We start from the raw sequence: 10,965 nt of genomic DNA, 5'->3' as shown, positions 1-10,965 counted from the left end.
CCCCTTCTCAAGTTTTTTTGTTGTTGCTAATGCTTGCCATCTACTACTCTGAAGGTTTTAGAATCACACAAACACGTCGCTAGGTTGGCAGAGAACCTGTGGCTCCCCCCAGATGTTGCTGAACTACTCGTCCCATCAACATCTGGAGGACCAAAGGTTCCCTCTCCCAGAGCTTGGGAGTCCTACATTAAGTGGGGAAAGAACTGGCATCTCACATATGAAGGCCAAGGATGCTCCACCAAGAAGAAGCCAGGCTGAAACAAAACACCAAATGCGTTGGGTCCACAAAGGGGAGAGATGATACTTTGGCTCTCACCGCAAAGCAGGCTGGGTGCTCCTCCTAAGTTTACGCCACCCCTCATTCATGTGTGCAACAGTTCCTTTGCTGTGCCAGAACAGCAGTGAAACCATCTTCATAGTTTTGAACCAGCTACTGGTGATCATTCCTGTCCTGCTGTCGGGTGAGTCTTGCTGCGAGGCTGTTTTCTGCCTATTTAGGGGATACTTAGTCAATAAGTTTCTCCCTGTTTGGAGATGTAAAGTGAGGAGTGGGGAGTGTAAATGTTTTCCAGCTGCACATAATAGTTGGTGGCTGTTTGGACCTAAAAGACAAACCTCCTCCACAGCTGGTGATGAATTCTTAGTTTTGTAAAGCCATTGGATATAGGTTAGTGGTTTTGAAGCTTTTTCGCATTCAGGCTGCTGTCTGGATCTGCTCGCTCTTTATTGGACCACAGCATTTTGTGATCCGTACCAACTGCATGAGGGGGTTCTTGAAAGAACTTTGCATTAGATCTCATGGGGCGGGGGGCGGGGCGGTGTTCTTTGTTTTCCAGGCCAAGGGTCCAGGGCAATATATGCCCCACATTATCATGGAAGCACAAATCACAAGGTGTGGTAGCAGGTGGAGAACCAAGTTTCTCAACCATTAGCTTTCATTCTGAAAAGAAAAAGCCTATGACAGGACAAATGGTTCTCATGTTAAATGGTTGAAGAGTTATGCTTCCAGCTGTGCTACTAGTCCATGGTGAGATCCCAGCAGCCAGAGGGTGGGCCAAATAAAGTGTTGTTTCCAAAGTAGCACTGAATAACATGACATGACCCACCTGCACAAGGAAATCTGCTTGTGCAGGGGGGGGGCTTCCCTCCCCCTTTCCCACATCTCCAATGCCCCAAAGCAAATAGGGGGTGTGAGGAAGGAGTCCCCATTGTAAAAGCCTGGAATTTAGTGCTACTGTAGTTAGACAACATCCAGTATTTTCAGCCAAGGCACAAGAGCTTATCTCCCCATGACTAGGAGTAGTACATTATTAAAAACTGGAAAAAAATGTTAAATTATGCAAAGTAGTTTGCTGATTTGCATAATTTTATGCAGCCAGCTTGGGGCTGTGCAGCATAGAACCGCCACTGTATTTGTAAGGTACTTCATACACCCCAGTTCAGTTTCTACTAAGCCTTCTAGAGTAGAGTCCGTACCCATTTTGCACCTAGCCATCCCTGGAAAAAGCCATGTTTAACGTTCATCTCCAGTGTGAGATACCAGAGAAGGAAAAAATCCCAAGCAAAGACCACCCATGAGGATCTGACTGCCCCGCTCTGGCAGGGGTGGGTGGGTGGGTGGGTGGGGAATCCACAGGTACTGAATTAAGCTGGGCAACTTGTAAATTTAAGCCTCTGCATTGTTTACATGTTTCTTAATTCATTGTCTTTTAAATGGTTGTATTTTTAAATGATGAGAGGTTGTTCTCCCAATTAAAAAAGAAGCCATTCTAGGCTTTCAAAGGTTGAGCGTCAAGCTATTTTTCTTGGGTCGTGTGATATTTCTATTCATCTAAAACGATTAAAAAAAACCACCAAAGTGGGGTGGGGGAGTAAATCCAAGGTTTCCTGAGAGTCTCCATTTCCAGCCTTGCACCCATCCCTGTGGGATGTAGGTAATTAGGGGGAGGATAAAGAAAAGTACTCTGCATATACTCAGAGGCATTCCAGATGTTATGGGGTTGCAGCTCAGTGCTTTGGAATCCAGTAACACTTAACTCTGGGTTCTATCCAATGCTAGTCTTTACGTTAGCTGGATGTGACCTGTGCTTTATATGTCTGGCCGTTTGTTCTGCCCTTTGAAAATAGCACAGTGAAGTGTCGTTTTCTTGCAAAAAGCTCGCTGGCCCAAAGGTCATCTACAGAGGTGCTACTCAAAGGCCCGTCATTAAGCTCCAGGTTGCGCAGTCACAAAAGAAAGTCCTCTCTGTCTTCCACCTCCTGAACACAAGAACCAACCTGATTAGCTAACGGTGCAGAGGCAGTATTACCTTTAAAACACGGCTGAAGCCCATTCTTTCCCCTCAAAGAATTCTGGGTGCTGTAGTTTAGAGCTCACAAAAGTCAACAGTTCCCAGCAACCCTTAAACTACAGTGCCCAGAATGCTTTGAGGGAAAGAATGTGCCTTAAAGGCACAGTGCATACCCAGCCCCATGCCCTGCAACAGAGGTTCTGCTAGCCACATCTCATGTGTTCTACACCTGTTACGTCCTCCTTATTTGGACAGGTGGCTGGCTGGCGGTGAATCCCGTCCCCTTTTTACTTTTAAGGTGCAGATCCTCAACCCAGTGACTGCACTAGCTTTCAGCGCTCGACTATGTACCAACTATGGAATTTTTGTATGCATATTGTGATGGCCAAATGGCAGGGAGTTAATTTTTTAAAAATAAACTATATCCCGCCCTCCCCCGCCGAAGTTGGGCTCCTAGGTAAAAATAGGCACACATATATTAAAAATGTCATTTAAAGTAAACAAAACAGAAGGCCGCAGGTAACAAATGCAGCTATAAACGGACTTTGGTATTTTTCGCAGTTCACCTCTCCAACCAGTTAAAACAGCACATCGTTGTTCAGGAGCAAACTGGGTTGGGCTGGTTGTTCTTGTTGTTGTTGTTGTTTTTTGCAGCAGCTCCGCCAAAGCGGTAGCAATTCAGTGCATCTCTCAGTGCTTTTCTTCTTCCAGGCTCAAAATGAATGCAAACTGCTCTTTAAAAGAAAACGGAGAAAGGTGCAATCAGGCAGGGGTAGCTATCCTGGTGCCTTCCAGATGTTGGACTCCACCAGCTGCAGATTGCAGGGGGTGGGAGGGGAGATGAAGTTCAGCAGCATCTGGAGGCACCTGGGATAAGGAAAGTCTTATGCCAAGGACACGGCCCCACCTGTTTGACTGTGACACTTCTGAGTACCAGGTTGTCGGAAGCTGCAAGAGGGGAGCGTGCTCCTGTGTTTGGGTCCTGCTTTGGGGCTTCCCAGGTTGGCCACTGTAAGAACAGGTTGCTGGACTAGATGGGCCACTGCCCTGATCCAGCACATCTGCTCTTATGCTCTTTCCCCAAGATGGGGACACCCAACAAGTTAAAACGCAGGTAAAGCTAAGGTGGGGTACGAGTTAAACATTCCTGCATCTTTAGCCTCCAAGGCCAGAATGGCTGGGCAGCCTGATTTGGGTTGTTATTATTGTTTTGGTTGGCAGGATAGGGAAGAGCTGCCATCCCTTGTATCAAGTGATGCTTTGAAGGTGCAAAAGTGCCGGTGACCATCTAGCAAAGCGGCAAACAGTCTTACCATCTGTCAGGGGCTGGACCGAGAGCCTCTGCCTGGTGAAGAGAGCCGCATCTTTCAGGGGCCCTCCAGAGACTTTGTGCGCCTGGTGGTGAAGTTTCAGCTCGGCCAGAGGGATGAACCGCTTGGTCATTCGCATAAACTGGACGTCCACCTGCAAGCACAAAGGAAGGGGCATCCGTCAGGGAAGGGAGTCGGGCCTTGGGGTCTGCAACCTTTGCTCTTCTACCTGCAGAATTGCGGCTGGCAGGATTGTGATCTCTGGCATCGTAAGGCACTTGCAAGAAGATTCTGCCTCCCCTTTGCCGGCTGTGCAGAGCAGTTACGTATGTGAGTGAAGAGTCATTAACATTGTGAACGAGGGAAGCTCAGAGAGAAATGGAAGGATTGGTCTCTGCATCTTGCTGGGTGATGTGAAATATTAAGTGGAATGAGTAGGAGTAGAAGACTGCTCGAAAGTTCCCTCTTTTGGAAGAAAAGCACCCATTAATTAATGCTTTAGAAAAGGAGGCTGGTAGTATATATCATCTGCGAGATATACTCAGCTGCGAGACTTACTGCAATGGAGATTTATTTTCAGCCTTGCAAATAAACCCACAAGTTTGTAACGCACCATTTGCCTTGTTTACGAGCCCACATATACAAAAACAACTCATTTGTGGCTCTTTTAAAGAGGAACGAAAGGAGCATGATTCGTCCCACTTCCATCTTTGACACGAGGGATGGGGAACCGTCGCGCCCCTCAGGGTCAAATGTGACCCACAGTATCTCCATATGGGGCCCCTGAGGCCTCTCCCCAGGCTAAACCTCCCTGACCCTGTTCCACAGCCTCCTCAAATGCTTTTGCCAGGCTGGAATGTGTCTTGGACTGCAAGCAATGCCTCTCGCTAGCCTGGATGAAGACTACAGAGAGTTGTGCTCTCAGGGCCGTCTTAAGCATATGCAGCGCCGGGGTGCAAAGATCCGCCCAGCGCCCTCCCCCAGGTTGCCCAGAGTTGTCAACCTTTTTTAGGGGGGGGAACCCTAAAGTTGTTGACCTTTTTTAGGAAAGGTTTCCCAGATCCCTGGCACCTACGGTTAAGACGGCCCTGTATGCTCTGTATACCGTAGAAACCTCTGACTGCTGCATGGCTGGTGTGCAGAAGGGAGAGCCAAGTCTGTTGCTCTGCCAATGAATTTCCCTAGCCCTGGTATACGCAGTGACGAGATCGGAGCCAGCCGTGCCTAACTGGAGCCGATCCTGGAAAAGCCAGTTGCCAAGCGACAGCAATCTTACCATGAACCATTTTGGTTTCTCTTTGGTGCTGGAAGCATCGTAGTGAGGATCTTTCTTTTCAAACTGGGTGTGATCAGGATACGCCTCCTTCACTATCTAGAATTTGGGAGAGAAGCACAACCAGAACACGACTCGCGAACTGAGAGTAGCTGTGGACTAGACACTTCCTTGAGAAAGTTGTCAGCATTTGTGACTTGACACTCACATCCAAATGTGCGACCCACTCAACTGAAAAAAGACTGCAATTTGCCAGCTGTATGTTCCATATCAGAACTGCCATCTCTCCTCTGTAACAACACGACTTAGGCCCCAAATGGCTGGAAGACCACCTCCTTCCCTGCAGACCCTCTAGGGCAGGTATGTCAAACTTGTGGCCCTCCAGATGTTTTGGACTACAATTCCCATCTTCCCCAACCACTGGTCCTGCTAGCTAGGGATCATGGGAGTTGTAGGCCAAAACATCTGGAGGGCCGCAAGATTGACATGCCTGCTCTAGGGTGTTAGGAACTGCACACATTGTACACTGAAGATGCACTTCTCTTTGACACCTAAGATATATGTCTATTTTTGGGAGCCACCCCTATTCCTGAGACTAATTTGTTTTAAATGGGTTTTAATATTGTTATTTCACACAGTTGTGAACCACCCCTGGTACCTCTCACCTTGATGATGCCAGCAATCCCTGGCTCTTTACAGTTGCTGTGGTAGAAGAAGGCTTCCTGGCCAGTTTTCATATCCTTCAGGAAATTCCGTGCCTGCCGAAACAGAAGAGCAGAGGATCAGCTTATTCACACCACCAGACAGAAGGGCTACAGATAATCCGTGTCTCCTTGCAGGTAATTACCACTATAGCCTCCATTCCTCATATTTTGGAGGAGAGGATGTGAGGTAAGCAGGGGACTCAAAATTCAGATCAGTTATATTAAGCCATGGATTGTGCTAACCCTAGTTTAAAACTCGATGCATGGAACCAAAACTCACAGACAGGCAAACCATAGTTTTAGAACTACTTGATCGCTTTCCTTTTCCACAGGACCGCCTCAGCACCTGGTCTCTAGGGAACTGGCAAAGCAAGAGGTAGACTGTGATCTGTCAGTTCAAACATTGCACCAAACCATAGCTAGAGCCAACAATGGATAACAAACCATGGTTTCTGGTTCTGGATTGCTAGCTGATTATAAACCATTACTCGTCAATCCAGACGTCATGCTAACCCAGAGAAGAGGAACCGTTTTCAGCCCAAGGGTCACATTCTCTTTTGGAAAGCCTTCCAGGGGCCACATGCCAGTGGTGGGTGGGGCCAGAGGCAAGAGTGAGCAGAGCAAAATACGTGGATTTTACCTTTCTTTGCTTGACAAGTTTCGACACACTCATCTCTGCCATCCAGGCAAACACAGAACACAATCAGAGTTCAAAAACACATCCAAGCCCAGGCTTATTCTCATCAATGCTAGAAGCTATGGTTTGAATTTGCAACTCAACTAGTCTTAAATATCAACAGCACAGGCAAAAATAAAAGGTGGAAATGGACAGCAGAACTTTAAAGTGCCAAACCATATCTGTGTTCTCCCATTGTAAGCTTTGATTGGAAGGCAAGTTGATTAGAACCCACACTATATCACATCCATCCAGGATAGCTACTATTTGCTGCTCAGAAACCCTTTTTTTGTGTGAGAATAAATTTATTGATCAATGCTGTTGCTACAGTTGACTTTACTTACCTGGTAATTCCTGACTCCGTCCCAGCATGCTGTCTGATTGGGTTGAGCTTTTAAATCTTCAATGCCAAACTGGATAATAAAATAAAATAAACATACGTTACCCAAAATGCCTAATTGTGTCTTTTAAAAAAAAGTTCAGCATTTCATTTATTACTGGCATCCTCGTTCGTACCTGGCGTTGCTTGGGAATTTTAAGGAAACCGCCCCCCCCCAAAAGATATGTGCAGTTTTGAAAAGTTTGGTCTGCCCAAAGTGAGGCACGATGGGCTTGGGGTGGGCGAGATATAAAGGAAGGGGAGGTTGGTCAGGTGTGAGGGAGGATCAACGGGGTTGGTGAGCAGAGCATGCAGATGGAGCAGCCCCTCGGGGAGGAAGAGACAGACAGACAGACAGACAGACAGACAGACAGACAGACAGACAGACAGAGAGCGAATATGTAATGATACACTAGGCAAGATATTTTGGTTATAATAATACAGCTTTTATCATGGGAAAAGTTATGGAAAGAAGATTTAAAATTTACAGCTTGCCGATCAGAAGGTCAGTAGTTTGAATCCCCACGACGGGTTGAGCTCCCGTTGCTCGGTCCCAGCTCCTGCCAACCTAGCAGTTCGAAAGTATACCACTGCAAGTAGATAAATAGGTACCACTGTGGCGGGAAGGTAAACGGCGTTTCCGTGCGCTGCTCTGGTCTCGCTAGAAGCAGCTTAGTCATACTGGCCACATGACCCGGAAAAACTGTCTGCGGACAAACGTCGGCTCCCTCGGCCTGTAAAGCGAGATGAGCGCCGCAACCCCAGAGTCGTTTGCGACTGGATTTGACTGTTAGGGCCCTTTACCTTTTATACATTGAAATAAAATGATATGGAAATGATGTACCACTGGTATCTAACACCTAGTAAACTAGCAAGAATGTACTGTATAGAACTGCTTCAAATGTGTGTTGGAAATGCAAAGAAAGAAGGCACCTTTATCCATATGTGGTGGACATGTGGGGTGGTAAAAGAGTTTTGGGAAACAATATATAATGAATTTTTAAAAATGTTTAAGATAACTTTTTTTAAAAAACAACAACCAGAAGCTTTGTTAGGAATTGTAGGTGCGGAATTACCAAAAGAGAAGAAAAGACTGTTTATGTACACAAGAACAGCAGCACAAATGCTCTTAGCCCAGAGATGTAAAGAAGATAAAGTCCCAACCAGAGAAGAATGGCAGACCAAGTTGATGAACTATGCCGAAATGGCGGGATAGATCAAATTTTTTATTAAGGACCAAATTTTTATTAAGGACTGGAATAATTTTATATTATATCTTAGAGACCACGGTAAGCAGTTGAAATCATTGGCAGGAATACAACTTTAGATATTCTGGATATATAATAGGATAGATTACAGTAAAATATGCAGGAATAAATTTTAAAAATGGAACCCAGGGAGGGAGGGGCGCCCGAAAGGTTTGAGAGAACCTTTTGTTTTTATTTTTTTATTTGGGATTGTTACGTTTGTTGTGTATAATTACTACGTAAAACTATTAATGATAACAATAAAAGACAGAGAGAGAGCGAAATGCACACATCTCCCATAGAAGATGGCTTGCTTACCTTCACATCTACACCCTTCTCAAACCTGCTCTCGGGTTCAGATTTCATTAGCCAATGGGTGTGAGCTCTCTTGTTTCTGTCCTGCTCAGCACGGACTTCTACCTCGGAGGTTTCAGCAACATTTCCGGTTACAAGGCTTTTCATCTCGACTCTCTGCAATCTGGGTCTCTTGCTCTCCCCCTGCAGCTCAGACCTGGCCTCTTTAAAAGCAGGTTCTTTTGGAGCTTGAAGGATCCAAAGAATTCATATCCACGGGTATTTGGAAGATGAATTTTAAAAGGACACGAGGAAAGTGGGAAGGGGAGAAAAGAATAATGTCAGCTTGGTGGGCTTCAGCTAATCTATTTTTAAAAAGTCACTTTGGAAAATGATTCATAAGTAACGGGGAACAAATGGATGCACAATGTCCATCTCTAGATACTGTGCTTTGCCTGCTGGAGGATTCTGCTGATCCTGTTTGTGCTCAGACACAGCACATTCACATTTACCAGCAGCTGCTTGCTTGCTACTTGCTAGACTCATTTGTCATTGGCTGTGCTGCTGTGAGGTCATGAAATACATAGGAACATTCAAATACTCAGGGCAGGGGTTTCCGCCACAGGCCTGGGAGGCAAGTGAAGAGGAAGGGCCTATAGCTCTGTGGTAGACCATCTGCCTTGTGTGCAGAAGGTTCCAGGTTCAGTCCCCAGCATCTCCAAGTAGGGCTGAGAGAGACCCCTGGCCTGAAACCCCAGAGAGCCACTGCCAGTCAGTGTAGGCAATACTGAGCTTGATGGACCAATGGTTAGACTTGGTATAAGGCAGCTTCTTATAAGGGAGGGGCTGCATGGATATGGTCTCAGGCTCAATCTCTGTTTTTCCCCAGGTATGTCTGGAAGAGAGATCTTTTCCTCCTCCTGACTCGCAATGCTAATGAAACAGGGTGCTAGAGAGGGAGAGATTTAGCCATTGCTTCTCCTCTGCAAGTTGCTAGCACCTAGTAAACTTGCTTGGCAGGCTAGTAACTTTGCAGGCTTATTTGCAAGGCTGCTGGATCAGACAGGCGAGAGGGTGTTCTGGGAAGAGAGAGAACAGGGATGAATGAAACCAGGCACATTGGGCAGGGGAGGAGTCAGAGAAATAGGCCAACTATCAAATCCATCATTCAGTGGGGGAGGGGACACTTGTGGCCCTCTCCGTGTTGCTGGACTACAACTCCCATCAGCCAACACAGCTGATGGTCAGGAATGATGGGAGTCGTAGTCCTGCAACCTCTGGTGGGCCACAGGTTCCATATTCCTGATATTAATCTTTAGCTACAGGTGCTGAGTAGCTCACATTTCAACATCCCTTGGTGTGTATATAACTAAAAAAAAGAGCAGCACACTGAAGATGCAGCCCAAGTTGGCTCTTTCTTTATGACTAGTTATTATTATTATTTAAGTAAACAACTCTGGATAATATTGGTTGAGCCCTGACTCCCACACTGACCTGTCAAGGCTGCCCGGCCTCTTTTCTTCCCTTTTTGAGGCATTTCTCCAGCTGCCTAGAAGGGAGGAAGAATCTTAAGAGAAAGCAAAGCAGGAAATACATCAATAGCTCAGTCGGTAAAGCATGAGACTCTTAATCTTAGGGCCATGGGGTTGAGCCCCACGTTGGGCAAAGAATCCCTGCATTACAGGGGGTTGGACTAGATGACCCTCATGGCCCTTTCAACTCTACAATTGTATGATTCATTATATGAAGCGCAACAAGAGAGGTAAGATTTGGGGAAGGACTGGAGTTTAGTGACAGAGCCTCTCTGCTATGCATGCAGGAGGTTTCAAGTCCAGTCCCTGGCATTTCCAGGTAGGGCTGGGAAGGTTCCATGCCTGAAATTCTGGAGAGCTGCTGCCAGTCAGTGTAGACAATACTGAGATACATGAATTAGTGGTCTGATTGAGTATAAGGCAGCTTCCTATGTATTTTTCGATTTGATTGGCAGTGCCTCCATCACTCCAGGACTGGGATGGGGTGGGGAATTAAGGCCCATATCCCTGTTCTGCTATCAAAATGCCACTCTTTCTATCTCAGCCCACTGGTCTTTAAGTGGTGGGACACAGCTTGATCCAAGATAGGTTGCAACAGGAGCATTACCATTATGAAAATACATGGTAAATGATTAAGAAACGGTTCCCCACGTGCATCCTTGGGCTACAAGTGGGTCCTCCTGGGTCTGAAAAGGTTGAAGATACATAGCCTAACCTACATCGCAGGGGTGTTGTTGAGTATTAAATCAGGGGGGCAGGGAGAACAATGAGCGCTGCTTTTTGCTCCCAAAAAGTAAGAGAGAGTTATACATGTATTAAATAAAAACCCATCAAAAGTTAAAGACCATAGGGAGGGAATAGCACCCACCTGTACAGTACCTGTAAAATTGGTGCTGTGGGGGCACAGATATGCGACTCTTCAACTTTCCTTCCTCTTAATAGCGTCCTTCCTGTCTCTCCAGCTTTATAAATTGGCGCGCCTGATTGCAACAACAAAAAAAAAATCAGAAACGCTTCCGCTGCTAAATGCCTGTTTAGTTCGGAGGTTAGATACATACAGTACTGTACTAATTTTGCAAACCGCAGCTATGCCTTTAAGACCGGCCCCTTGCTTTGCAGCCAATCAGAGAACTAAGAGCTGGAGAACCCTGGGGGAAATAAGGCACCACAACCCCAGAAGCCCGGGCAAGCCCTTTGCAATGGCTTCTGGGAATTGTAGTCTCCTTGGGTAAAAGCAAGAAAGAAAAGTAACGGCCGTG

At 46.2% G+C, this 10,965-nt stretch overlaps 1 protein-coding gene across 16 annotated transcripts in view; it reads right to left on the bottom strand.

Moving 5' to 3' along the window:
• Positions 1-10,965, bottom strand: part of THYN1 (thymocyte nuclear protein 1) — a 13,580-nt gene extending 2,615 nt beyond the window's left edge. The window contains exons 1-8 of one of the 16 annotated variants that reach the window (XR_015947080.1): positions 10,582-10,777; positions 9,669-9,725; positions 8,199-8,422; positions 6,599-6,667; positions 5,540-5,632; positions 4,878-4,973; positions 3,605-3,755; positions 2,836-3,020 (exon numbers count right to left, since the gene is read on the bottom strand). Coding sequence is in view for 14 of the 16 variants with exons in the window: in XM_088658006.1 (XP_088514132.1) it covers positions 2,890-3,020; positions 3,605-3,755; positions 4,878-4,973; positions 5,540-5,632; positions 6,599-6,667; positions 8,199-8,422; positions 9,669-9,725; positions 10,582-10,762 (1,002 nt within the window). In the remaining 2 variants the exon portion in view is untranslated. The other 15 variants (XR_015947081.1, XM_088658006.1, XM_088658012.1 and 12 more) reach the window with 15 other exon arrangements.

This window comes from Zootoca vivipara, chromosome 14 (genome assembly GCF_965207765.1).
Source record: "Zootoca vivipara chromosome 14, rZooViv2.hap1.1, whole genome shotgun sequence".
Classification (NCBI taxonomy): domain Eukaryota; kingdom Metazoa; phylum Chordata; class Lepidosauria; order Squamata; family Lacertidae; genus Zootoca; species Zootoca vivipara.
Note: the sequence above shows the minus strand (reverse complement) of the source record. Positions and strands in the feature narration are given on the sequence as shown.